General features: G+C 39.7%; 1 protein-coding gene across 1 annotated transcript in view; it reads right to left on the bottom strand.

Annotated features, from left to right (window-relative positions):
* LOC306883828 (inactive phospholipase D5-like) overlaps positions 1-26,913 on the bottom strand; it is a gene marked incomplete at both ends in the record, with an annotated part of 35,828 nt that overhangs the window by 8,786 nt on the left and 129 nt on the right. Inside the window, 5 exons of the mRNA XM_079439319.1 lie at positions 434-631; positions 815-942; positions 5,183-5,291; positions 5,420-5,597; positions 26,554-26,690. Coding sequence (XP_079295445.1) covers positions 434-631; positions 815-942; positions 5,183-5,291; positions 5,420-5,597; positions 26,554-26,690 — 750 coding nt within the window. The remainder of the gene's footprint in view (positions 1-433; positions 632-814; positions 943-5,182; positions 5,292-5,419; positions 5,598-26,553; positions 26,691-26,913) is intronic.

The raw sequence follows: 26,913 nt of genomic DNA, 5'->3' as shown, positions 1-26,913 counted from the left end.
ATGTAAAATGCACCAGATTTAGCCAACACTGGCTAATTTTCATCCATAGTCCCTTTTGTCTCATGTCTTCCGTTTGTATTTCCACAGTGTGAAGGTAAGGTCTTACAAATTAGTGACACTAGTGACATTTGTTATGACTAGTGACAATGCACATGATAACTTTTGTTAACGCTACAATAAATAATAAATCCATTTCATCAGCTAATTACTCTATGCTATAGAGCTACCGCAAAAATGGGTGTACAAAGACTAAAGAGTTCTAAAGGTGGAAGGGCGCTTGTTTCTCTGGTCTACAGTAACAAACATGTTAAACATCATTAGAGTCAGACAAATCAAATGAAAGATCATTTCCGTGCACCAGGACTTGGTTCTGCTTCCACTAGACTTCAGATAGATAAAAAATCAAAACACAAAACACAGTAACTCAACTCACTGAAAAGTATGCGTTTGCTTTAGTGCCATTCAGATGCAGTTGACGGTTGTTGTCTCTGTTATACAGAGCGTTCAGTTTCTTGGACCATATTGATGGCAAAAACTCTTTATACTGCAGTTGCCAGTAGAGGCTGAATATCTTGTGCAGGTCCAACACCAGACAGCTGCAGTTATATATAATGATGCCCAACTCCTTCATCTGTGAAAATAACACATCACCTCACTCACCAGACCAATGAAATATTACTAAACATGATGAAGAACATGCCATATCACATAACTCCAACATACAGATCGAATGAATTAATGGAATTAGTAAAGCCAAAAAAAAAAACTCACCTTTTTTTAAAAATGTGCATTTAATTAAAGAGTTGTTCTTTACCATAGACAGTGACCTCCAATCCATGCCAGCACTTCCTATGTACATGTGCGTCCGGTCCACCACCCAGAAGGAGGAGTTGAGCTGACCTTTAATGAGGGCTGTCATGTTCAGGTAATGCACCTCTGCACCTGGAGGATAAACGAACAAAACAGTCAATTATGAATCACTGGTTCTCAAAGGGCCTGGTTCTCACCAAGTGCCATCAACATTAAGGCAATGTTCCATATAGAGTCCAAACATAAAGGAAAAAGACTGAACTACTTAACCATGCATGCTTTTATTTGTATTTTAACAGCTGCATTTGTGGAAACTACAGTTGTACTACAAATAGCTGTCATTTACTGTATTTCTCTGAATAAGTATGAGCAAGAAGAAAGAATAAATATTACAGACATTTGCAACCAATTTCTTGGCTGTTTTGCTGCAGATTGTTGCACCATTATTTGTTTTAAATTTCATGTTGAACTTGAATGAATAATTAGATTAGATTAGATTAGATTGAACTTTATTGTCATTGCACATGTAAGGTACAGGGCAACGAAATGCAGTTAGCATCTAACCAGAAGTGCAATAAGCAGAGGTACAGGATATACAGTGCCTACAATATGTTACATATGTACAGAATATACAGATAAGGCAGTAGTACTATGGACATAATTTACAAGTTTTTAAATACTATCAGTATGATATACAGATGGGTGATATGAGCATACTATACAGATGGGTTGTGCAGTAAATGTATGTACACTATGAGCAAAAACTATGAAAATAATTACAAATGGATATGAATAAGCTATAAATTAAGATATATAAACACTAGTGCAATGAACATTGAAAGTGCATAGAAATAAAAATTTACAGTACATAGTACTCAGTGTAGATTGGTTGTTTTTTTGTTTCGTTTTTAAATCGATTTAATGATGGGGAGGGGTGAAGAGTTTGTAGTGGTGTGTGGGGGGGTATCATTGGGCAGAGTTTAGTAGGGAAACAGCTGTAGGGAAAAAGCTGTTCCTGAGTCTGCTTGTCCTTGTTCGGAGGCTCCTGAAGCGCCTCCCAGAGGGCAGTAAGTTAAACAGTCTATGGTCAGGGTGAGAGGAGTCCTTAAGAATGCCGCGAGCTCGACGTAAACAGCGTTTCTCTGGACGTCCTCAATGGCAGGAAGTGGTGTCCCTGTGATGCGTTGGGCGGTTTTCACCACCCTCTGCAGTGCCTTGCGGTCAGCAGCTGAGCAGTTCCCATACCAGACTGTGATGCAGTTGGTCAGGATGCTTTCAATCACACACCGGTAGAAGTTTCGCTGGATGATTGGAGACAGGTGGTTCTTCTTCAGTGTCCTAAAGTATGGTGTATAATACATTTCTTCCTGTTCTCACCAGCTGATGCGCTGGTTCCTGTTTTTGCTGTGGTCTCAATGCTTTATTTGTTAACCTCACCGCATTCATAACTGAGACCTTAGCCACCACTCAGAGGGCCGGTGACAAGATCAGCTTTAGTGAGTGTACAGTACGATCTCTCAAACCTTAAACTTATGGCAAAAAAAAAAAAAACCTTCTGAATATGTCTAGCTTTTAAACCAACAGTCCTTGTTTCCCATTCCGAATGTTTTTACATGAGGAAAGGCAAGTTTATTTATATAGCACATTTCATACACAGTGGTAATTCAAAGTGCTTTACATAAAAGAAAGTGAATGTCATTAAAAATAATAATCACAGCAATAAAAACAAGGAATCAAAAATAATAATAAAAACAAGGAATTTTAAAATGATATAGAAATTGATTTAAAGTGAATTTAAAACAGTTAAGAATAGAAAATGATTATACATGTGACCAGGGAAAAAAAAGTGTTTGTGATAACACCTCCCTGCCACTTGGGTGTCGTAGTGCCGCAGTGTCGTAGGGAGAGGAGAAAAAGCAGTGTTTTTGTCCTGAGAGTGCGGCCTTGCTGATCCATGAACCTGCGCGAGCGGGAAGGCATTGTGGTTTGCCCGTTAGGAAAAAAAGGGAATCCCCGGTGCAGTTTCAGAGCGCCGCTGTTCAACTGTTTGGATTGGTTAGTGATCGGTTGGATTTCTCGGTTCTCCGAGTGCGGGGAAGGTTCACGGGGTGGGACCAGGTAGTCCGTAGTGACGGAGATTGAGCGTGAGTTTTTATTTATTCTGTTCATTTACTGGTTGATTGTCGTATATTATCGTTACGAAATGGAGAAGAAAGTTTAATGTACCTCTTTCTCTTTTAATGACCTAATATCAGAGGGGAGAGCGAGTACACTTGAGGACACATGTGAGCGATGGCTCCGCGGATCTCATAGTGCGGTTCAACGCTCAACAGTGTGTGTTTATTTAATCACGTTTATTTTCACTCAGGGAAATGTAAATGAGCAGTGAACTGTTTCTGTTTGAGCCTAGTGTTAATCTACATACTCCAATAATCTGTTACGATATTAAAACATTGACAGTGATGTTAAGAAGAACGTGGAAAATGTAACCTTGACTTACTTGGGACATAAAATTTGGGGCCTGGCTTATGCTCATGTATATCTAAAATGGTTCTTGTGTTTTTGTTCTCTATTCAGAAAAGCATCATCAGCCACTACTGTTGTTTGTCAGGGTATTGACAAGGAAACTCGTACTTGTGTATTTTATTTACATCTTTTACGGTCGTTTGAATTGTAAGGGGAGACTGTCACAAAAGTGATCCTGACTAAATTCTTGTAAGAGAAGAGACAGAGTTACTGGGAAGGGGAACAACATTGAGTCGCCTGTATTATTTATTTTGATTTGATATGCTATATATTGTTAACTTTGAATTCCCTACCATGTAAAAGAGGGGGAAAACCCCGCTAACTCCTTGGTGGACATTTGGGATCCTTTTATTGTTTTCCTTAGTATATGTTTAATTTCTTGATCTTGCCTACAAGTGGAAATCTCTGTCATTAATGCCACGGTCTTTGCATACGTGGTCACAAATAAAGAACCCCTTTTCGTTATAGATGTATGGTTATATTTACTCCTGTAGTAGGTACAGAAGCCCGGTTACATACATAAAATACAGTGCAGTCAGTTCGGACATAGCACAGTGCTCATTCAACAAATGCACAGCTAAACAGATGAGTTTTGAGTCTGGATTTAAATGTGGCTAATGTTTTAGCACATCTGATCTCTTCTGGAAGCTGGTTCCAACTGTGGGCGGCATAATAGCTAAAAGCGGACTCCCCGTGTTTTGTGAACCCTTTGTATTTCTAACTGACTCGATCCTAATGATCTGAGTGGTTTGTTAGGTTTATATTCAGTGAGTTTATATTTGTAGTTTATATGTCAGTATAAGCTACTTTGGTAGGATCCAAAAACACAAGAACCCATGGTGGTAATACAAAGACCTTTTGAACTGTTTTGGCATGATTCCACTTTCTCCTGATTCCTTGAGTCCTGCAAGATTTCAGCGGTCTTTCTGACTCCCCTACTCCTCCAGGTCATGCCCTCTCCTATGTCCCATCTCAGGTCCCTGGGGTTTATTCCTAAGTTTCCAGCTCATCCAAATTTGGATTGTTTTATTTGTCTCAAGTTTTCTATGAAGTCTGTAAAGGCACCAGTATTTCCCCTAAAACCCCCAGTCTTCCCTCTCTGTCTCTTTCTCCTCTCAGACATAATTACCTATACCACATAGTCACTTCTCCCACTTTTCACTACTTCTCCCATACCTTCAGTAGTCCCGGTTTCCCTGCTTTATCTCCTCTCATTGCTCTCTAGTCTTGTGCTCCTGAGTGTCCAGTGGTCCGTCTTAATTTTTCAGGAATCCTACCAAAGCCTGTTGTTTTCAGCTATCTAAAATATCTGAGCAGATGAGGGCCAGGGAGAATCTGAGCAGTAGGAAAAATCCTAAAGGAGGGAACTTGAGGTAGATGTAGATAAATCTGGCAGTGGACCTAAAAAGAGCATAATACGCTCTTCCTCCACATTGGGGAAGTGTTTTTTTTTTTTAAATGTATTGCTCTATTAAAATTTCTTGCAGGTTTTATTGCAGGTTTACTTGGGTCACTGATTAGAGAAGGGGAGTCCAATACTGTTGCTGGAGATCTTCCTACAGACGTCAGGTTCTTCTGTAATTATCAAGTGCTACTGAAAAAATGAATTAGCTGGTTCAGGTGTGTTTGATCAGGGTTGGAGCTAAACCTTTGCAGGACGGTAGATCTCCAGGAACAGGTCTGGGCACCTTTGGATTAGAGTGTTCCCCACAAATGGAGTAACCTGTTGTTAAAGTTATCAAATCATTGTGCCTTCGCTTCTTTACACTTGGTCCAAACAAAGAGAGTCTTACAAGATGGTTTTGTTAGACAGTGGATGCTAAATAATATCATATACTGTACTTACCTCTCTGAGTGAGTGCCTTGAGCTCTGAAGATTTAGTTAGTCCACTGACCACCTTCAAACTGACTGACCGAGATTGCAGACTCATCAACTGATGGAGTAAGACCTGACCCTGAGGATGACAGAAGAAACAGTCACATTTAAATGCAGTCATATTAGGATGAATCTAGCTCTCTTTAAAAGAAACTCTCATAGACGTAATCAGCAGAGGTGTTGACACTGCAGTATGTTGGGTGTTACCTGTTTGGCCTGGGGAGGTTTTGACTCATACTCGGTAGAGTTCAGTGCCCACCATGGGGACACGATCTCAACAGATCGATGTGCTTTATCCAAAAGCTCAAGGAGACCAGCGGCCAGTGAAACTGTGTCCTTATATGGAATGGACAGATCTTCAGGAATATTCTCAACAAGCACAACACTGTGAACACAAGAGAATCTATATTCAAGTGCAGGCAGGATTCACTGAGAGCGGTTTGCATAGGGTCATCTGCTTGTTAAGCTGTCACATACTGACCAATAATACTATTTCAAGGTCCAAACCTCTATTGAGTTTGAAGTGAGAACACTCAACAGCCATTTATCAGCATTATTAATTTATATCACACCATTAAGTTAAGCTTTGTAAAACTCACAGTGTACACTACAGTCTCTGGCCTTACGACATATCGAACACCAATATTTTACAGATTCAGAAAATATGCATCACTGTGTAACCAATTGAAAGTTTGGGTAGGATGATGATTTTTTAGTACTACTAAAGCTTACTGTGAGTATATATATATAGCATATAAGCATTTTTAATTGTTTACTACATTGCTTTTGGGATCTGGACCTGGAAACAGTGACATCAGACTTAACCAGATGGCTGTGCAGAACTGATAAATTAGCATTATGTGTACAAAAATTTCCTCCTAGATTTTACAAAATTACATATAGTTGTTTGTGTATGTATCATCCTGACAGTGATTCAGCACAATAAATCTTTATCTGGCTGCAACAGACTGAATCAGATCACAAAGACATGGAATACACAGATCAATAAGAGAAACAAAACACCTTGATGACAAGACGCAGCAGGCCTACAAACACAACAGAGAACAGCATACTGTATACTAATGGAAATAATGCAATAATAAATACAATAAAAGTGTGGACAATGATTATGATTACACACATACACATACATACATAAAAGTATGTATATTATGGTGGCTTGCCAGCATTGCCTTAAGCAAGTGTCCTGGTCACATGGGCTCGTGAAGCGAAGAAATCGGTTGCACCCATTCACTATTTGCCATGATCCAGTGGAGAGATCCTAGGTAAAGTGGAGCCCCTGTAAAGTGAACATGTTCTCCTAAATGACAATAATGCCCCGTTTTTTTAATCATGTCTTAAAGTCTGATTTGAATCACATTTAAAACAATGGTTACATGAAACAAGTTTCAAAATACATTTTGTTTCCAAAAAAACAACAGAAGTAAAGTACAGATTCCCCTCCATAATAAAAAAACAACATTATATAAAACTTATTATCCTGGCTTTCTGACCCATAAGCTTTAAGACATTTATATTACACAATCATCTTCTCAACTTAAGAAAGATTGCAGGCAGTAGAATTCACAGGAGGGTTGTGGTAGTCTAGTGGTTAAGGATGTTGGCTGTTAAAGGTCCCGGGTTCAGTTCAGAAAATGAGATTTACTGAGGTCCCAGTTGTGCATTACCACCATCACTTGAACTCCAACACTTAAAGCAGCGTTAGTGGCTCCAGAGGAATTTCACTTGTACTGAAAGTGGCCTCAGATGAGAAGTGCCTGCTAATGTTTTTTTTCGACTGCTAAAGCATGTAGATTTGATCATACTCCCTATCCTGTTACAGCGCCTGTATATCGAGTCTGTGAAATAGAATATCTTAAAAGGACACATTATACGCACTCTGTCCAACACTAAATAGATCCAAATCAATACTCTCTCTAAATCATATATTTACAAACCCTTATAATTAAGACCATGCAAGTTAACCATTAAAAAAAACAGACACACCTTTCTTATATGATTTTATCTGATAATTGGTGCTTTCAATGATAAACCAGAGGAGAAACTGCTTTCCTCATGGCTATGTGTGTTTAGAATTTAAAAACAAAACAATAGGAAGGAAAAATATCAGTCTTATGACAATGTATTCAGTATTGAACTTTACATAAAAAATACACAAAAATTACATTTAAAAATGCATCACAAAAAAAAAAAAAAAAAAAAAAGAAAGAAAAAAAGAGGGCATTAGCTTGTCTGATAGCCTGTACCCTAATATGTAATTATGCAATTAGTAAGCATCATTCCAACACATTTTTCAAAATGTCTTCTCATTGAAGCTTTGTCATCTATGTGATGAAGTGCCAGAGTGACTCTACGAACATGCTTTGGAAGAATTCTGCAGATGTTTAACACCACTACATTTACATATGTTAATTTAACAGACAGTTTAATCCAAAGTGACTTACAAATGAGGAACACTGCTAGCAATTTAGGAGCCAACAATATTAGCAGTACACAGAAAAGAGATGAGAACCGCAGAAGAGAAAGTGAAGAAAAAGTGTTGCTTTTTCAAGTGGCCGACTGGAACGGTAATGTTTGCAACTGCAGAAGAATGATGTGAATTTGCTGACCACAGAGTCACTGCATTGCTTTGTGATGACAGAGAAATACTGGGTGAGAAAGTACAAAACCTTTGCAGATGAAAGCTTGGACAGCACGGCAGGACCTTGAAGAACAGTGGCATTTACAAGAAGCTGACCAACTCATTCTGGGTACTATTCATGGACAAAGACAGCACACTGTTTGAAGGTGCCATTATCTGCTTCGCCAGCAGACCTAGACCATCATAGTGAACTGATCCATACGAACTCAAAGTCTCTCTTTTCTGAGGTTTATGTTGAAATGTGCATCATGCTAAATTGCAAGGGGGAAGCATTCATTTTCTAAGATTAGGTGTATTAAAACTTAAAACAAAAATGACACCAATGCATCTTGATTCCCTGTCCTTGTTGACAATAGAATCAAATTTGAAAAGAATGCTGGACTTCAGTTACACTGTGCATGATTTTGCTTTATGTAGAAATTCGGATGATAGATTTTTAGGCCTTAAATGAAACTATTGTTATTCAACTGCTTGTAATATTTATATTCTGTAACCCAGTATTTACCCATATCTAAGGCCTGTAACTCAATTATCGATTGGCGACCATGTCAAAAATATAATTGTTAATATCAACAAGCAGTATTCCAAAATTCGACAAAATTATTAAGTTCCTGTTCTTCATTAAATATGTGCCACCAGGCATATACACTGTATTTTGTGTATTATTTACAAATAATATACACATAATATAAATACATAAATTAATAATATTACACTCTAAATAATGCTGGGTTAACTACAACCTGTCAGTCCCGTGTCGTGTGTGTGTCATGTGTTTCCCTCTTGTGTCCTTATTTGGTTTGTTTCCTGTCCTTGTTTAATGTGATTTATTAGTTAATTCAGTTCAGATGTGTTTTAGTTATTATCTGTGATTTATCCCTTGTATTTAAGTCCTGTCTGTTCTGTTAGATTTCGTCTGGTCTACTCGTTACTCCCGGTGTTCCTGTCTGTCTAAGCCTTGCCTTGTCTTGCCCTTTTGGATTCATTATAGACTGTTATTTTGAGTTACATCCTCGTCTCGTGTTCCTCGTTCGTCCCGTTGTGTGCACCATGACAGAAGACCAGACTAAACAGTAAGCGGCACCCACTCACCTCGTTTTTGGTTGTTCGTTTTTTGAAAGTTTTTGTTTGTTCCTGTTTGTTTGTCCCACGGCATGGAAGTCGCCGCTGGACATCCCACCCTAGCCAGCTGTTATTCGGCGTGGGAGTTCAGCAGGATCTCTGCGAGTGCCGCAAGTCCGCTGGCCGTGAGTCCACCAAGTCCACCACCTTCCGCAGCAGCCTCAAGCCCGCTGTTCGCGGGGAAAAGTATGCTTCCGTCCATGGCTCACTCAAGCCTGTCGCCGTCCGCGGCTCGCCCAAGCCTGCCGTCCACGGGGAAATCAATCTCATTTTCACAATAAAACATTAGTTTGAATGTCCGCTGAGGAAAGTGATAGGCTATCTTTGCCGTGCTATACTTTTATCGGTTAAGGGTGATTTCCATTGACAGCGCTACTCATTTGTTGGTTGTGTCTTACAAGCTGTTATTATGAGTAAAAAAATAACTTCTGTTTCACCCTCTTTCAATATAAAAGTCTTTACTGCTGACTCATAAAATAGTCTCTTATCGCCATCTAATGTCACTAAAATCACCATCATGAACACACACACCATTTCTCAATACTAAATACTACTATCACGTATATAAAATTTATTTATTGAATGTTAAATAAGCACCAGCCATCATAAAATTTTCCAGACAATTCAGTCAAAAGTACAAAGACAGCGCTCTGATATACAGCATTGAAGTTACATAAAATATAACATGATGAGATTTTGCCCTCAGCCAAAACTATCTTCTCTGGAACAAATAATAGATTAATGACACCAAAGACTGCCCATTAGATTTACCCAAAATGAATTATATCTCATGCTTAACCACTATAGAGACATCAGAGCCAGCGGTAAATTCCAGAAGATCTGGGTGAGGTGAGGTGCTCTCTCTGCGGGTTTATGAGCGCCGAACACCTACTGATGCTCTGGAGTTCACATCTCCGAAAACATTGAAGCAAATTTTCAAATAGATGTTATCTTAATTAACAAACTGCATATCTGAAGTCTACAACCCGAATTCCGGAAATGTTGGGACGTTTTTTAAATTTGAAGAAAATGAAAACTAAAAGACTTTCAAATCACATGAGCCAATATTTTATTCACAACAGAACATAACAAATGTTTAAACTGAGAAATTTTACACTTTTATCCATTAAATGAGCTCATTTCAAATTTGATACCTGCTACAGTTCTCAAAAAAGTTGGCACGGGGCAACAAAGGGCTCAAAAAGCAAGAAATTTGGAAAAGATTCAGTTGGGAGAACATCTAGCAACTAATTAAGTTAATTGACATCAGGTCTGCAACATGATTAGCTATAAAAGGGATGTCTTAGAGAGGCAGAGTCTGTCAGAAGTAAAGATGGGCAGAGGCTCTCCAATCTGTGAAAGAGTGCGTAAAAAGATTGTGGAATACTTTAAAAACAATGTTCCTCAACGTCAAATTGCAAAGACTTTGCAAATCTCATCATCTACAGTGCATAATATCATCAAAAGATTCAGAGAAACTGGAGAAATCTCTGTGTGTAAGGGACAAGGCCGAAGACCTTTGTTGGATGCCCGTGGTCTTCGGGCCCTCAGACGACACTGCATCATTCATCGGCATGATTCTGTCATTGACATTAATAAATGGGCCCAGGAATACTTCCAGAAACCACTGTTGGTAAACACAATCCGCCGTGCCATCAGCAGATGCCAACTAAAGCTCTATCATGCAAAAAGGAAGCCATATGTGAACATGGTCCAGAAGCACCATTGTGTTCTGTGGGCCAAGGCTCATTTAAAATGGACTGTTTCAAAGTGGAAAAGTGTTCTATGAGTCCAAATTTGACATTCTTGTTGGAAATCATGGACTCCCTCCGGGATAAAGAGGAGGGAGACATTCCAGCGTGTTATCAGTGTTCAGTTCAAAAGCCAGCATCTCTGATGGTATGGGGGTGCATAAGTGCATACGGTATGGTCAGCTTTCATGTTTTGGAAGGCACTGTGAATCCTGAAAGGTATATAAAGGATTTAGTAGAAGTAGTAGAAGAGTCCGGGTGCTGAATTGGCCTGCCTGCAGTCTAGATCTTTCACCTATAGAGAACATTTGGCACATCATTAAATGAAAAATTACGTCAAAGAAGACCACGAACTCTTCAGCAGCTGGAAACCTATATCAGGCTAGAATGGGACCAAATTCCAATACCAAAACTCCAGAAACTCATAACCTCGATGCCTAGATGTCTTCAAACTGTTTTGAAAAGAAGACGAGATGCTATACCTGGTAAACATGCCCCCGTCCCAACTATTTTGAGACATGTAGCAGGAATCAAATTTGAAATTAGCTCATTTTGTGCATAAAATTGTACAATTTCTCAGTTTAAACATTTATGTTATCTATGTTCTATTGTGAATAAAATATTGGCTCATGTCATTTGAAATTCTTTTAGTTTTCATTTTATTCAAATTTAAAAAACGTCCCAACTGTGCTGGAACAAGTTTGATTTAAAGAGATTCCATGTTTAATGTTTAATTTGATTAGAAATTTAATTATTTGTTGAGTACAGTTCTTTAGTGACGGTGTTTCTCCTATTCACTTTATTTCTGGAGTTTTGGGAAGTCGTGGCCTAATGGTTAGAGAGTTGGACTCGTGATCCAAAGGTTGCGGGTTCGATTCTCCGGCCGGCAGGGATTGTAGGTGGGGGGAGTGAATGTCCAGCGCTCTCTCCACCCTCAATACCACGACTGAGGTGCCCTTGAGCAAGGCACTGAACCCCCAACTGCTCCCCGGGCGCTGCAGCATAAAATGGCTGCCCACTGCTCCGGGTGTATGTTCACGGTGTGTGTGTGTTCACTGCTGTGTGTGTGCACGTTGGATGGGTTAAATGCAGAGCACGAATTCCGAGTATGGGTCACCATACTTGGCTGAATGTCACTTCACTTCACTTCACTTATTAGTGGTTTGGAGTGCAATCTAGTGGCAAGTTTAATTTTATGTAAATTGTGATTTCTGGTGTTCAGTAAAAAATCGGGATGTAGTGAGTGCTCCGTGCAGGCAGCAGTAATGGCTCTCTTTAATCGCCAAATATTTCTGTAATCTTTATCCTTGCGACAGCATCGCTTGTAAGTATTTAGTTGATTTGTATCAATGTGAATGTTGTTTTGGTTCTGTAGATTTGTTCATTTTCACTGTTTATTTGTAGCTTCACTCCATACCCAAGACCATTAAACCTGTGGGCAACCGAACTTCTTGTCTTCAGAATTGTGTGAGGGAAGGGAGTTTATCTGACTGTCAAAACAAAACTAAAACAATGTTGAGGACAGTACAGTGAAGAAGCGGCTGCAAAGAAAGTTTACACCAGTAGTTGTGAGGCAGTATTGTGTGCACTAAGGAGTCCACACCCTCACTCAAAACGAGATCCTATTTGTCTTGTTCACGATCAGGCAGCTCTTCTACAAGCACTGCAGCCGCTATGGCTAGAGCAAAAGCGGAAGCAGCCAAGGCACGTTTGATGTTTGCAGATGAAGAGGAAAGAATAAAAGTGGAGAAAGCCAAATTGGACGCAAAAATGGACAAAATGGTGTTAGAGAGAGAAACTGCTGCAGCCGTAGCCGAGGCAGAGGCTCTAGAAGCAGCTGTTGACACCAGCGTCCATAGTAAATGCGAGCCTCAACTAGTAACAGCTCCTGCTGATGTTATGCAGCGGACAAGTGAATATGTTGAACAGATGAATCTACATGTAGTCACAGAATCAGGATCAAAAGCAGAGCCATTCCCTTCAGAAGAGACCGTAAAGCCTCACACAGAGTTACCAGTTACAAATTCTGTTCCCAGCTACACGTCTCAAGTCAGAGAGTTGTTTAGATGATGCTGAATTTAGTAACATGCGATCAAAGAGAGATTCTGCTCAACCATCACAATTTACACCAGGCTTGAATCATCCTTCTGGTAACACGCCAGATGATAGGCAGCGCAGACGGCAGACACATTTCGTCCAAAGCACCACGCCACCTTTCCCAATGGCAAGTCAGACACCTCAGAATTCTCAACAAGACATTTCAGATTTTGTCAGATATTTTGCTCGCCGTGAATTTGTTAACACTGGCTTAGTACAGTTCAATGACCAACCGGAAAGCTTCAGAGCTTGGCAATGGTCCTTTGAAAATGCTGTGAGTGGGTTGAATTTGACAGCCAGTGAAGAAATGGACTTGTTGGTCAAATGGTTGGGAAAAGAATCAGCTGAACACGCTAAACGCATGAGGTCAGTACACATTAATCAGCCATCGAAGGGCCTTGACATGATATGGACTAGACTGGAAGAGTGTTACGGAGCTCCAGAGGTGAAAGTTTTCCAAGAATTTCAAGCAGAGATTACACAAAGCTTCATGAGTTGAGCAATCTTCTTATGGAAATAGAGTCAGCCAAAGCTGATGGATACCTTCCAGGCTTATCATATCTGGACACAGCAAGGGGCATCAATCCCATAGTTCAGAAGCTGCCATTTAATCTGCAAGAAAAGTGGCTGTCACATGGAGCTGGTTACAAAGAGCGGTATGGTGTTGCGTTTCCCCCCTTTGAGGTCTTGGTTGACTTCATAAGCCAGCAAGCTAGAATAAGGAATGACCCAGGCTTCAACTTCTCTACTCAAGCAGATTCACTTTATAAAACAGACAAAGCTAGCTGCAAGCCAAGTAAATCAAGAGACATCTCAGTTAATAAGATAAATGTGTCTTCCCCTGTACATTTAGACATTGATAAAGATGAAAGAAAAACTGAGGATGCAGAAAGACTTTGTCCCATTCACAAAAGACCTCACTTACTCAGGAAATGTCGGTCCTTCCGTGAGAAGCCTTTGGATGAACGTTTTGCATTTTGTGACGGGCGTCCCGAGATCACATCAGCGTTTCCCTGGAAACTCATGAGGAGCACCGGTGCACAGCTCATCATTGGCTGATCGGCCACACCTGCACCTCATCAGCGTGGCGGCTTTAAAACGGCACCCTCACAGAGAAAGGGTGAGAAGCCTCTCCATGAAGCACCGACTTGACTGTGTCTCTTCTTTTCCTCAGAAAGCAGTGTGTGACCGAGCAGCCTCATCACGAGCACCCCACGGATTCACCCGCACCGGGAGAAGAACACGAGCACCAGCACGAGCGAGACCGCCACCACCAGCCACCGTACTCACTCTTTAATTAATAAAATCCACCCTCCGGGGCTTTCACCGCAGCCTTGTTGTCGCATGTTCCTTCCACCCCACCACAATTTTTAAAAGAAAAGAGAATCTATTTCAAGTGTTGCTTAGCCACAACACACACAGCTAAGAACTGCAGATTTGTCACTAAATGTTCTGAGTGTGGAAGTGAGAAACACATTTCTGCGTTACACCCTGGCCCAGCTCCGAAAGCTCAAGAAGCGGTCTCCTTACCACAGCATGGCGGGAAGGAGGGTTCCACACAACCTACAGAAGTGGAAGCTAACTGCACTGAGGTTTGTAGAGGTGACCTTAGTAACAAGTCCTGTTCAAAAATCAGCTTGGCAAAAGTCTATCCCAAAGGCCAAACTGAGAAAGCTATGAAAGTCTATGTGATCCTTGATGAGCAGAGCAACAGGTCATTAGCTCGCTCTGAATTCTTTGATGCCTTCAAAGAAAATGCCCCAGCTTCTCCATATACCCTGAGAACGTGTTCTGGAGTGACAGAAATGATCGGCCGAAAAGCATCTGGGTACCAAATAGAGTCAGTAGATGGAAATGTAATCCTCTCCCTACCCAGTTTGTTAGAGTGTAACAACATTCCGGACAATAGGGCAGAGATTCCCACACCCAGTGCTGCTTTCCATCACTCTCATCTGAAGCCTATAGCTCCATTCATACCAGAGTTGGAGTCAAATGTTCCCATCATGATTCGTCTCGGCCGAGACATTATCAGAGTCCATAAGGTGCGCAGCCAGGTAAATGGTCCTCATGACGCTCCTTATGCACAAAAACTTGACCTAGGATGGGTGATAGTTGGCAATGTTTGTCTGAATGGCATTCACAAGTCAACAGCTGTGAGTACATTCTTCACTAACACAAAAGAACAACGCCCCTCCATCTTTGATCCCCGTACAAATGTGTTTCAAGTAAAAGAGAGAAATAACAATGAAATGTGTTCTGTGGAACAACTTGTCTATAATCACAAACATGATCAGCTTGGACAGGAAGTGTTTAAGGTTACTCGTGATGACAACAAAATTGCCCCATCTATTGATGACTTGGCTTTTCTTCACATTATGGAACAAGAGCTGGAGAAAGACGAAAGTAACAGCTGGGTAGCTCCATTGGCTTTCAGAGCTCCAAGGTGTAGACTCCCTAACAACAGATGTCAAGCCGTGAGAAGGTTGTCGAGCTTAAGACGTAACCTAGACAAAAACCCAGAGATGAAACTGCACTTTTTTACATTCATGGGCAAAGTCTTTAGTAAGAATCATGCTGAAGAAGCTCCCCCTCTGTTGGATGGGGAAGAGTGCTGGTATTTGCCCCTCTTCGGGGTGTATAACGCTAAAAAACCCGGGAACATAAGAGTGGTTTTTGACTCTAGTGCTCGTCATGAGGGTGTTTCGCTGAATGATGTTCTTTTGTCCGGGCCAGACATGAACAACACCCTTCTAGGGGTGCTCATGCGATTTCGCAAGGAAGCAGTAGCCATAACAGCTGAGATTTAACAAATGTTCTACTGTTTCTTAGTGAGAGAGGACAACCGCAATTTCTTAAGGTTCCTGTGGTTCCGTAATAATGACCCATCTGAAGGCATTACTGAGTATCGCATGCGGGTCCATGTGTTTGGCAACAGTCCCTCCCCTGCGGTAGCCATCTATTGTCTCCGACAGTCTGTCAAGGAGGGTGACACTGATGTCAAGAACTTTGTGAACCGTGATTTTTATGTAGACGACGGGTTGAAGTCTCTTCCTACAGCCAAGGCAGCAGTAGACCTGCTCAAAGACACACAGAGGACTCTTGCTGGTTCCAACTTACGCCTTCACAAGATAGCTTCGAACAGCAAAGAAGTTCTAAAGGCCTTCCCATCTCAAGATCATGCCAGCGATCTTAATGCCTACACAACGCAGTCTGGGACTGAATTGGAGTCTGAAGTCCGATACTTTTACGTTCGAAATCGCTACTTAAGCTAAACCTTTTACTCGTCGAGGTGTTTTATCCACCGTCAATAGTATCTTCGACCCCCTTGGGTTTATAGCCCCAGTTACAATCCAGGGCAAATCGATCATGAGAGAGCTAAATAACCAGAATGATGACTGGGACACCCCCCTCCCAAAGAGATGGAGGACAAATGGAACATGTGGCAAATTTCGCTTAAGGATTTAAGCAATCTCCATATTCCGAGATGCTACACAAACGTATCACCTTTAACAGCTACGCAAAGGGAGATGTTTGTCTTCTCTGATGCATCAACAAAAGCAATAGCTGCAGTAGCTTACCTTAGATTGACAGACTCCTGTGGAGTCAATCATGTCGGCTTCATCATGGGTAAGGCAAAACTCAGCCCCGAGCAAACAGTTCCCCGTCTTGAGTTGTGTGCTGCGGTTTTGGCAGTAGAATTGGCTGAGTACATTTCTTCAGAAATTGACATGCCCTTGGATGACACAACTTACTTTACTGATAGTAAGGTAGTGCTAGGCTATATACATAATGAAACACGACGCTTCTATGTATATGTCAGCAATCGAGTCCTTCGAATTCGTAAGTCTTCTCATCCAAGTCAGTGGAAGTATGTACATACAGCTGAGAACCCAGCAGACATTGCAACAAGGTCTGTCACTGCTGCTCATCTCCAAGACACCAACTGGCTTTGTGGACCAAAGTTTCTTCTAAACAACCCCCAGACTCTACATGAAGAGAACACACATAAGCTTGTGAATCCTTCAGATGCAGAGGTACGTCCTGAAGTCTCCACATTGAACATTACATTGATGAGTACGAGTCTTGGAACGCAACGCTTCTCTAAGTTCTCCACTTGGAAGTCCAGCACTCGTGCCATCGCACGTCTTCTTCATATTTCTCGACAGTTCCATACAGGTTGCAAGGGCTGGCATTACTGTTCCAACGCTCCAACAGTCGAAGAACCCTTATGTGCTGAAAAAATTATCATCAAAACAGTACAACAGGAGACACATACCCAAGAGTTTAAGAGCTTGGAAACAGGTAATAAGCTCTCCAGGAAAAGTCCCCTCAAAGGCTTAGACCCTTTCATAGACATAGACGGCCTGCTACGAGTGGGAGGACGATTAACAGAAGCGGAGATCGAGCTTGATGTAAAAAGGCCCCTGATCATCCCTGGTAAACATCACATTGCAACACTTCTGGTCAAACATCACCATGAGAGAGTGCAACACCAGGGACGACATTATACAGAGGGTGCGGTGCGGGCTGCTGTCTATTGGATAGTGGGTAGCAAGAGGCGAGTTTGCAGTGTCATTCATGAATGTGTAACATGCCGAAAACTTAGAAGAGCACCTCAGATACAAAAAATCGCTGATCTTCCAGCAGATCGTGTATCCACTGATCCTCCGTTTACGAACATAGGATTAGATGTTTTCGGCCCATGGACCGTGATGGCACGAAGATCCAGAGGTGGTCATGCCCAGAGCAAAAGGTGGGCAGTAATATTCACCTGTCTGAGTGTGAGAGCTGTACACATTGAGCTTATTGAATCATTAGATACATCTAGCTTTATTATGCCTTGCAGCGTTTTGTTGCTATTCGAGGACATGTGAAGCTCATCCGCTCGGACAGAGAAACATTCACAGAGGGCCTGCAGGGAGCTCAACATATCCTCTAACATTGACAGTACCTCTGTAAACAAGTTCCTCTTGGACCAAGGCTGTATCTGGCAGTTTAACCCACCCCATGCATCTCACATGGGTGGGTTTTGGGAAAGGATGATTGGCCTTGCTAGGAGAATACTGGATGCAATGTTTCAACAGCTTGGGCTTTCAGCTCTAACACATGACATGCTCTCCACTCTTATGGCAGAAGTCGCTGCTATAATTAATGCCAGACCTCTTGTCCCAGTGTCAACTGACCCAGATGATCCATTCATACTAACACCCAATGCACTCTTAACCCAAAAGGTCACAATTGCGCCTGTCCCAGCTGGTGATTGGGTCAAAAATTTTCACAACCGTCAGTGGCGCAGGGTACAACACCTGGCACAAACTTTCTGGGATAAATGGAAAAAGCAGTACCTAACTCTGTTGCAACCAAAAAGAAAGTGGCCCTCTAATAAGCCTAACCTTGAACCAGGAAGCATTGTGCTCTTAAAGGATGAACAACAAAAAAGGAATGAATGGCCAATGGGACGTGTCACTCAAGTCTTCCCAAGCAAGGACAATCAAGTCCGCAAGGTAGAAGTCAAGGTTTTTAAAAAGGAAGACCCTAAGGTTTTCATCCGACCTATCACTAAGATAATCCTTCTCCTCACTCCTGAGAAACTTGACTAAGTCAGTTAAAATTGTGGTAGTGGCATTACCCACGCCAGACGGGGAGTGTGCTGGAACAAGTTTGATTTAAAGAGATTCCATGTTTTTAATGTTTAATTTAATTAGAAATTTAATTATTTGTTGAGTACAGTTCTTTAGTGACGGTGTTTCTCCTATTCACTTTATTAGTGGTTTGGAGTGCAATCTAGTGGCAAGTTTAATTTTATGTAAATTGTGATTTCTGGTGTTCAGTAAAAAATCGGGATGTAGTGAGTGCTCCGTGCAGGCAGCAGTAATGGCTCTCTTTAATCGCCAAATATTTCTGTAATCTTTATCCTTGCGACAGCATCGCTTGTAAGTATTTAGTTGATTTGTATCAATGTGAATGTTGTTTTGGTTCTGTAGATTTGTTCATTTTCACTGTTTATTTGTAGCTTCACTCCATACCCAAGACCATTAAACCTGTGGGCAACCGAACTTCATGTCTTCAGAATTGTGTGAGGGAATGGAGTTTATCTGACTGTCAAAACAAAACTAAAACGATGTTGAAGACAGTACACCAACATTTCCAGAATTTGGATTGTAAACAACTACATTCTCACTTAAAAAAACTTTTAAAAAAACATTCCGTGACACAAAAACAATATTATTTTTAAATTATAGTGGATTGGGCATCTGCCATGATGACAGTCACTGTGAGAAATAGAGCAAGCGGAGTGAAACAGTGAAACGGTTGGAGGAGCTCTGTTATAACTCTAATGTCACACTCTTATCAGCCAGTCAGATTTGAGGATCAGAAAGAACTATTGTATAAACACTGATAACGAACTCAAATACGAACAGCTGTGATGATTAAATTAATATCCATGCTAACAAACAAGAGGCGGAAAACGTGACCAAAGACAACAGGAAATAGTAATAAGCAAACTAAAAGTCCATTAAAATGAAACCTAAACGGACAGTTTGTAAAATTTACAGCACAATTAAATAATTTCTCATAGTCTTTATACATAAAACACAAATGAACTGCCCAACTGTAGTGTTCCTACAGTCAGGTCATTTGAAGAATTATCTGTGTATGTCCTGTAGCAGACATAATTTATTAATAGGACTTTCAATTGTACTGGTCTCAGAGGTGTCAAGTAACGAAGTACAAATACTTTGTTACCTTACTTAAGTAGAAATTTTGGGTATCTATACTTTACTGGAGTAATTATTTTTCAGCCGACTTTTTATTCTACTCCTTACATTTTCACGCAATTATCTGTACTTTCTACTCCTTACATTTAAAAAATAGCCTCGTTACTCCTATTTCATTTCGGCTCGTTTTCATTCTGGCTTGTCATCGTCATGGGCGTTGCTAGGTCATTTTTAGGGGGACTTTAGCACCCCTAAATTTCTGCTCAGCCCCCCTAAAAATCTTGCGATTCTTCCCCTTTAAATTTGAAACGGCAGCAGGCTTCGGCTCCTCCGCATCTTTCTGCGCGTTCTTCAATCCACAGACTGCGGTGGTGCAGAGGAGAGGACAAGGTGTGTGTTTATCGATAGATTGTTATAATATCTACATCTGTGCAGTTCTTTGTCTTAAATACAGTTTACAAAAAGTCATGGGAGAGCAAACGGTTTCCAATCTTCTGTAAAGTTTTCGCTGCATTCACCACTCATCACACCACAGCTGTTTCCTTCAGCGAAAGCCCTTAACACATTATACACATACTTTATAAAACGATCGCATTATTACTATTTTCATTTGAAAATTTAGCTTTCAATATAGAACTTAATATTGCAGTGCATGTGGCATTAACTACCATACAGTTCTGCATAGAAGTGATTAAAGACAGTGACAGACAGCACTCAGTCAGTGCACTCATTTTAATTACATATCAGAGTGATTGACAGAGATTGAAACATTGTGTGTCCTTCTCACAGACTGCTTCAGTTTTGCTGGGTTTTTTTTACTTTTAAAAGTTAATCACAGCACCCACATAGTTTAATCCATTGTCCAGCCTTATAGCGGTGTTGTTTATATTGCTAATATGGATAGTCAGTGTAAGTTTAAAGTCATATGATGTTTTATGTTTACAATTTTCTGTTTGTACTTGAGCATAGAAAAAGATTTGTACTAGTAATGCAAACAGTAACATTTTTGGTTTGTACAGTAAACAGGTGTGTGTGTGTGTGAGAGATCAGGTAGACTTGTATTTGGCTTGTACTCGGATGTTATACCCATCTATGCAATACAGTGGAATACTGCAATAAGTTTAGTATACTATCCTACCCTATTAATAATTTTTTTTGTAAATATTTATTTATTTTTTATTATTATACCATCATTGGGGGCTGAGCCCCCCTAAAATGAAAATGCTAGCATCGCCCTTGCTCATCGCTCAAAAAATAAAATAAAAAAATAAAAACCTATCCAGATAAATGGCGCCATCCGGATAGAGTGAATTGTGGTTGGATGAGAATATAAACCTATACCATTCCGACACCCTATTGGTTTGTACGCGATCCATCGCACCTGCACATGACACAAATCACGTCACACTCAAAAAAGATTATTTCTTAAAAGTTATTATTTCTCCACTACTGGCTCATTTATCAAACGGGTGCTTTCTCTTCGTCCGTTGCCCTCACAGATTCCTGCAGCTAAGCTTGGATGTACATTTACCCCCGGTTTCGCAGACAAGGCTTAAGCCTAGTCCTAGACTAAAATGTAAGTCTGAGCAGTTTCAACTGAAATAAACTTGCACTGACTGATCTTAAAATATATCAGTGCCTTTGTTTTGTCTCAAGATGTACCCCAGTAATGTTTTTTTCTAAGCATGTTTATAAAAGTTACTTAAATGTCCTATTTAAACTATGGCCTAATCCTGGCTTAGTCTAAGCCCTGTTTGTGAAACCGGGCCTTACTTTACTTTTAGTCATTTAGCAGACGCTTTTGTCCAAAGCGACTTACAAATAAGAAAAAGTAACTAAAACTAAAAGTTACAACTCTATAAATACTATATACCTACATGTTTAAGAAAATAAAGAAATTAAATAAAATTGACATGCATATAACATTTCAATAATAAACAAATAAATGGAAAAACTAAAATAAAAAGCGATACTTCTATCCCTTGGTGGAGTCGCACGGTAGAGTCGATGGTCTTTACACTCTTCGGTCTTCACACTAAGAGGGCTTCACACGACGACTGCCGCGGTATAATAACCTTTTTTATACCAATCCAACAAATCACCATTTTAATTCAGTTGGACCCACTTTCCTGTTAATCAACTAAAAATGGCCAAGCAAGTGCACACACTGACAAGATACACGATACAGTACGAGACCAAACGCGATTTCAGCAACTCTCAACACAGTAGGGATGGGTACCGAAACTCTGTATTAAATCGGTTTCGGGGCTAAATTATGAAAGACCGGAGTATCGATAAACTCTGACGTTATCGGTTCTGCTGTCGGTATTGGAGAAATTAAGAAAACACACATACATTTATTGTTGCTATATACACATAATCTCGCCAGCTGTTTTTGTGTGCAATAATATTCAAACACTTGTCTATGATGCATTTTTGCTATTCGCAATTCAGAAGCCAGATCGCGCTCACGCGGAGGAGCTTCTGCACAGGCAACATGAAAGTCCTGTTTAATTATGATAGAGGAGAGAACCAACTATTCAAACATCTGCTTATGCTTTAGGCCTGTGGCTGTTATATTAAGCTAAGTTTATTTTTTTATTTCGATTTTGGCTTCCAAGGATTATAGCCGCATTTCTTCTAGCACAACTTCCTTCCCTTCAAAGCGGCACGCATTCGTTCCTCCCCAACCAAAACTTAACATCTGAATCAGCTCAATCAGTGATTGTTGTTAAATGCCGTCTTTACTGTTGCTACATTGCAGGACACGTTTGATAATAAAACGCTGAAAGTACAATCCGCTGTTCCCCAGGCTGAAATGTGTGTGCGTGCAAAACGGACAAGCAAAGTACACTTTGAGCTTCGGGCGCATCAAAATAACACACAAAAATGTCAAAAAATACACACAAAATGTGTCAAAATGGCCGGTTATGAGAGTATTCACTTAAACACAGTTTGTGTTTTAATCGGACGAGAACAGTTGGGAGAAAATCCGATGCGTGTCAGTATATTGTCTTAAAGTGTCAGACTGGAGCTTGAGCCATCAATGTTAATCAAAGAACAAAATGCAAAGAGAAAATCACCCACAGCTCTTAATCTGAACAACGTTATAGCTTTAATAAACATAAATCTATCAGTACATACAATGAAAACTAGGCAGTGCTCATTTACATTTGATTACTTTTGTAACTATTACTTACCTGAACATTAATATTAGTAGACCTTCATGGAAAAATGAAAGCACTGTTTATTTTATTTCATTTGTATATTTGTTTTATTGTATTTGTCAGTTTGTTTAACTTTGTTTCTTTGTTCATGTTCTTACTGTATCTTATCTTATGTATATAAAACACTAAAAATGCCTGCACACTGGTACAATTACAAATTTATGTTTAATATTAATTTAATAAAAAATGTATTTTACATTTCAGAATATAAAGCAAATGTTAATTCAGCTCCTAATCGGTCATGTATATATAAAACAAAAAGTACCGATAAGAATACCGTTAAAGTACCGGATCGATAAGCAGTATCGATAAGAGTAGTAATACCGTTAAAACCTTAACGATACCCATCCCTACAACACAGTAAACAAAAAGCGTTTCCGAGCAACGGCAAATGCGCTAAACACTGAGACAAGTAAATACACTTACGAGCTGATTTTAAACTTCCGCTGACAGACTGCTTCTCTTAAAGACTATTTCTATACACTGCCCTTCTGCTGGCGTTTACATTTACATTCCAATAAAGGTTATTGATGACATGCCTCTGAAGTTTGACTTTTTGCACCATTACAATACTTACAGGCAACTAGTCATCATATCTTCCGCTCCATGAAACACGTTAATGCTCAGTAGTACACATATATGGTTTTTTAATGTATTTGCATTGTACTAAAATGCGTTCATTTTCAGTGGGCACATATCCGGCTGAAACAGGTAGCCTAGTGCATCCCACATTTTTCAACATTAACATTTTAATATAACATTATAGTCATTATGGCCTTTAGAAAAATGTTTTTTTGAGGAGGTGGGGTAGTGCACAATAGGCCCCTGTGCCGCGGCCTAAGCTTTTGTCCTTAATGGCATTTTTTTCCCCTTCCATTACTTTTACTTTTATACTTTAAGTAGTTTTGAAACCAGTACTTTTACACTTTTACTTGAGTAAAAAACTTGAGTTTTTGTGAATTGATGAGTCAATGTGAATACTTTTGACATTTACTTCTGACTGGTCTTTATTTTGATGCAAACGCAATGAACCTGGCCTGCCATGGTGTGCATCTGAGGGGGTATTAAATGTCAAGCTTATATTGTCCTCCAAGATTTCCTTTTAAAGGAGGGATAGTTTAGCCAAAACTAAAAATTCACTTGCTGGACATCAGTGTTCTCGGTCTGCATGCATCTCTGGCTATTAATTTCCGACAGGTGAGTGAGATCATCCAACCGGTGTTGCCATCTTTGGGAAAATATGTCATCCCATGAGTATTTGTGCTTGAGTAGATCTAGTAAGTTTCTCCTCACAGCGTTAACAGCTTCTTTAGTGAATGTGCCTGCATTACCAGTGGCGATTTTCATTAATGCAAAGCTTGCACTGCCAGAGGAACTGACTGCTGCAAAAAGATGGATTACTATACAGTATTCTTACAGACTTTCTCAATGTCTGCCAACAGGGTTGCTGACAAAAACACAGGAGAACACCCAAGAGAGTACTTGTAAGGCCTTGATGACCTTTCCCATGAATCTAGAATGGCCTTTGTAGAATGTCATAGAAAGAAGGAGAGATCTTTCTTGAATCTTCTGACAAGGACAAGAGCTCTTTGCATTGCTACCATTTATCTTCAATAGACATTTCACGCCCATATAATCTTAGCATCAGTGATAAACAGATTTGGCTTGATGTCTGCAATGGAGGACTCAGAGAGACCATTCTACTCAAGCTCTGATAGCCCCCTATAGACAGAAAGATAAATAAATAAATAAATATGCATAAAAAGGAGGAGATGGGGAGGAGGAGGGATGCCGAAAGAACTAACAACGGAAGTGGTAAGAGGCTGTTTTTTATACTTGGATATTAATGGGAAGATTAGATGGGCGTACTCCTCCCAAAATTACGTTAATAACTTCACAATGGTCTCCCACATTGTATTGTTGCACTACCAGATCCTCAATTTTAGCTATGGAAATGTACATTTACAAATGGCCTACTAAATGGGGCAGGCTCCAAAACAGCTGTTAAGTGGTCCATTTACCACAGATCCCAAAAAAAGTCTTCACTGCTTAGGTCCCATGACAGTTAATAATTCTTCACCATTGCCTTAGGTCACCATTAGGGCTCCATTGTCTTGAGAATGTTGACTCCTATCGGCATCAATCTGATTAAGCTAAGCCTCCTTCAAATACAGTCATTCATTCGAATTCTCCTGATATGCAGTGTTGAAACAGGGATTTTGTTTTACATATAAATTTCAGGAAGTGTAGTTATACATGAAACATTACAAGACTGAATTGTTGTGGCAATTCCTTATTTGTGGACATTTTGGGTCATCTTTGCTCTGTCTCACCTAAGGGTTTTGTCTTTGCACAGTGTCTGGGATATTTAGAATATTTATTGGATATTTATCTAGGGTATAGGATATAGTTATTCTTGCCTGCTTTTTGAATTTGAAACAACAAAGTGCTGAACTTCAGGATCATCCAGTGTATTTCTCACCCTCAGAAAGCAAAGACTGTACTGAGGCATGCAAATAATTAAAATTCACATAAATGCACATTCTAAGGCATATTCCACATCATATTTTTTTTTCATAAGAACTCATTTTCTTTCCTTGTGAAAATACCCAGTCAGCTTTGGTTTTGAGAATTGTCTTTTCTTATTTCTGTAGTTATATTGCTCCATTTTTACAATTAGTTTGTTTGTTTCATTTGTTAAACAGTCAACTCCATTTGTATAAGCACTATATTCTTATAGAATCCTTCATTAATATCAGCAAGCAGTCCAGTATTGCATTCATGAAAATAATCATTTTTAATTCAGTATTACAGGATTATGTGCAGCACACACCGGCTCATCCACATTACTGCTGCTGAAAGACTGTTTTGTGCCTCTGTTCCCATGTCCTCATTAAATACAGCATGTGCCACCGCGAGCCAAGATAACAAAACTTGTTTAAAATTTTCAATAACATCTACACACAATTTAAATGCGTTCATGAATAATACAAGTATAAATACCATATATATATAAATATTTCAAGGTCCATTCAAAATTAATTGAAACATTAAAGTGGCCATAACAACAACACCAATAATAAAAGAATGCATAACCTGCAAAAAATACAGATTACTGGGCATAAATGCAGACCAGATATACATTTTCATAGCTGAAATTTGGTAAGATTTGCACTGATAAAAATCCTACTCTTAAATTGTTTTCTCTTTTTTTCTTTTTCCCCCAGTTAAATTATCTAAAAATCTTTAAAGCAAGATTAATTCAGGATTTTTTGCTTTTTTATTAAAAATGTGTCAATGCTGTAGTTCAAAATAAACTTGTAAAGACACATTCTCTAAATGTACAGATAATATTTTGAATCAATACAATTATATAATTAGGTTAAGCAAAGTCTTTAAAGCAGAATAAAAAATGACTAAATTGGGTAACACTTTATTTTAAGGTCTCTTAACTAGTTGCTTATTAGCATGCATATTACCAGAATATTAGCCATTTATTAGTAGTGATTAAGCACATATTAATGCCTTATTCTACATGACCTTATTCTACATCCCTAATCCTACCCAATTCCTAAACTTAGCAACTACCTTACTAACTATTGATAAGCAGCAAATTAGACATTTATTGAGGGAAAAGTCGTAGTTAATAGTGAATAAGTGTTCCCTATTCTAAAGTGTTACCCTAAATTGTTCTAATACGCTTTATTTCAGGCTATTCAGACAATATTGTCACGTGTTATGTGTGACGGTGAGTGTTGCTTACCTGCAGGCACTGCTACAGTTTCTTACAGTGATATTGTCCTCATCATCCCCCCACACATCTACAGCAGAGAATATTAGTGCTATCAGCACAGCACAGCAGCATACCAGCGCAAAGATCACAATGCATTTGTGCTGAGACTGCAAAAAAACAAGAGGAAGAAGCAAAAACAATCATTCAGAGCTACAATTTGAACATGAACAGCTGCTTGGCCTTTGGAGACATTTAAACCCTGCCAGAAGGAAACCATGTGCAGAAGGAAACAATTCAGTTGAAATTTGAAAGTTTATCCATGCATGTACAAGTGTAAAAGAGTGGTTAGTATCTAAATCTACCTGCTGTTGTGCAGCGTTGGGGGTAACA

This window comes from Barbus barbus, assembly GCF_936440315.1.
Source record: "Barbus barbus genome assembly, chromosome: 18".
Lineage (NCBI taxonomy): Eukaryota > Metazoa > Chordata > Actinopteri > Cypriniformes > Cyprinidae > Barbus > Barbus barbus.
Note: the sequence above shows the minus strand (reverse complement) of the source record. Positions and strands in the feature narration are given on the sequence as shown.